This window comes from Phaethon lepturus, unplaced genomic scaffold, assembly GCF_000687285.1.
Source record: "Phaethon lepturus isolate BGI_N335 unplaced genomic scaffold, ASM68728v1 scaffold53561, whole genome shotgun sequence".
Lineage (NCBI taxonomy): Eukaryota > Metazoa > Chordata > Aves > Phaethontiformes > Phaethontidae > Phaethon > Phaethon lepturus.
This window is the reverse complement of record NW_010520911.1, coordinates 4,594-7,382: the sequence shown is the minus strand read 5'-3', so window position 1 is coordinate 7,382 and position 2,789 is coordinate 4,594. Positions and strand designations below refer to the sequence as shown.

The window sequence follows — 2,789 nt, the reverse complement described above, 5'->3', positions numbered from 1 at the left end:
GCTCTTCCGTAGCATAGAAACACTCTGGATGGCTTTTCAGTGTTTCTCATCTTGGTTTGCTCTTTCTTCCCCTTCCTGAGAACTGTGGCCTTTTTTCTGGGATACCAGTAGCCACGTTGCATGGAAAGAGCGTGACCAGGCACACGTGCGTTGTGTGACCAGGCAGACGAGCTGGCCGGGAGCCCACGGCGTGAGTCAGCTGCCGCTGCCCTACCCACTGTCACCGGCTGTATACAGTCCAGCTCTTCTAACACGTGGTCCTCTAGCCTGCAGTCACACGTATGAGGGTATTTGCATACTGCTTAGGCAGCAGCGTTAAAAAGTTGAGAATCAGGGTACCTTGCAAGGGATTTGGCCTGGCTGTGCAGCTGGAACATTTATTTCCATGTGGGTCCCTAAATGCCTAAGGGTATACTCTATTTGTTAGAAAGACTTGTTATTATACATCCCTAGTGATTTCCGTGGTCCAATACCCAACAAATGAGGAACAAAAAGGCCAAGTTCCTCCCAATGAATGGCTCAGACTCAGAGAAACTGAGACGTCAGCTGAGTTAATGATGAAGGAGGACAAGAGTGCTCACTCCAGCTCACCAAAGGATGGTTTGCTTTCAGCTGGATTTTGCTGTCCCCATGGACTAGACCATCTTCAGCTCTCAGCTACTAATTTCCAGATTAAAACCAAACAAGCACTGGGGGAGGATGCTTACTGTTTAACTTTGATCAGTGACACAGTCTACAGCGTTGCTCTATGAAGCATTCATGGAGCAACCATTCAGCGCAGCAGAAGCTACAGGTGGGCAAAAGGAACAAGTGATTGGTAGAGAAAGGGTTGCTCTGCAAGCCAGCAACCTCCTTGAAGGTAATGTTTGGTGGAAAGCTATCTCCAGTGACACTTCAGCCTTTGCATATGCAAATTTTCATGACCTAAGAAAAAAGAGTTAATTTCTACAAGTGATTAGTAAAGTATTCATAATTCTTGTCTGTATTTCAGTGTATTAAAGAGCCATCCTACAGCATATGGACTGCTTAGATGTAAAGATGCACTGTTAAGATGGTAGCAATTTTTGACATACTGACCTGGCCAGTAGTACATAGAAACGTTCTTTTTTTCTTTCATCATTGTGACCCACAAAGGCTCTGATCCATTCCACCAGAGAGGCAGCAGGCTTTCTTTAGTCACACCAATATCAAAAGATACGTTTCTCTTTTGGTCCCACATGTAGTTTCCAATCATCTGGTGGACCTCACAGTGGCGACCTTCAGAGGTGGAGAAAAAAAAGAGGACAATATCAGATTCGTGTTCTCCAGCAGAAGGATGCCAACAGCACCACCACTGCTACCACCAGCTCATCCAGAAAATCAGCTGTAAAGCTCAGATTTGAACTCAAGGACCTCTCACCTTGCAACTGCTCATACTGTCTTGACTCTGTCACCTTTTATTGAGGTCCTCCAGGTAGCAGTTTCAGTTTATATCCCCTAATTCAGCTACCTAAAAGTTAGTTGCTGAAGCTTAGGTCGGCCACCTGTGTTCCCTTCACAGTCAATGGAGAAGAAGAGGCACCTCTAGAAAGCAATTCATGACATCCTAAGATAGACATCTAAGGTATCTGGGAGGAGTTATCCTTTGGAGGTGCCTATTGCTTTCTATTAATTGTAGAGAAAGACCACATCGTTAGCTTAGCTTGAGACAGCCAACTTTTAGACAGCTGAGGCCAGAAGAAACAAATCCTGCACCCCGTGGCCAGCCTAACATGCCATACCCCGTCCATGCACACAAACCACGGCAGTGCCAGCCCACACAGGCACCACATGTTTGGCTGACGTCTGGCTCCTTCTACGCACGCAACATCTGCCAAGTCTGAGGTCATTTTAAGGTACCCGCCAGCACACAGGCCCATGGGGCTGCGGGAAGCAGTCTGTGAACGGCAAGGGGTAAGAGCATGATCTGGAAACATAGAATAAAGTTTGGGAAACTCACATTTCCCCTCTCCTTTATCTGTAGGGCACCTTGTTTTTCCGCAAACAAGCAAAAACTACACTAAAGCCTTTATATATTACTTTGATTTTCCGTTATTGTTAGCTTTTTTTTTTTTTTAAATGAACACATTTTACTCTTGGTTGTGGGGACAGTAATCATTTAATCAGATATTTTCGGCCCCCTTACTGCACCTTGGGGTTCCTTGGGCAACTTTATATTACAAGAAACTAGTATGTAAGAGCTGAGAGATGTCTTCTACTTCTTGACATTGTCAGAAGAGAAGCTACTGTATTTTAAGAGTTAACCTGCAGGTGAATTAAGAAAACTGGGAAAAGAAACGTAGATTAAGTTGTACTGGGAGTTCATGATTTCCATGTCTTAAAAAGCAACAACTGATGAATGTGAGAGACACTGTCATCATTAGCTGGTGAGTCACGATATTGCAAGGATCCAGATAACAGGCTTTGATTGCTGCGAGGCTGAGCATGGCTATCAGAACTGAAATAACCTTGGTATGCTTGTTTTAAAAAGGCATCATTTTGAGCAGAGGACTCTGTATACTTTTGGGTACATGTGACCTTGAAATGGATTTTGAATTCTTCTTCCCTACTACAAAGTATTTCAACTATGCAAAACATTTCCTCCTCCCCAGCGGAGAAAAGCAGTCCCAATTTGTGTCAGTCACTATTCACCATATTAAACCAAACAGGTTTACTATAGGAAAACTGGTGGATTGGATGGGCAGTAATCTGTCCTCCTAGACAGACCAAGAGCTTGCTTTGCTGTTAAGTCTCAAAATAGCTAGTAGGAA

At 44.2% G+C, this 2,789-nt stretch overlaps 1 protein-coding gene across 1 annotated transcript in view; it reads right to left on the bottom strand.

Annotated features, from left to right (window-relative positions):
- The window catches only part of ENPP6 (ectonucleotide pyrophosphatase/phosphodiesterase 6), a gene marked incomplete at both ends in the record, with an annotated part of 15,539 nt that extends 14,282 nt beyond the window's left edge, over nucleotides 1-1,257 (bottom strand). The window contains one exon of the mRNA XM_010297532.1: nucleotides 1,078-1,257. Coding sequence (XP_010295834.1) covers nucleotides 1,078-1,257 — 180 coding nt within the window. The remainder of the gene's footprint in view (nucleotides 1-1,077) is intronic.
- Between the last annotated feature and the right edge of the window lie 1,532 nt (nucleotides 1,258-2,789).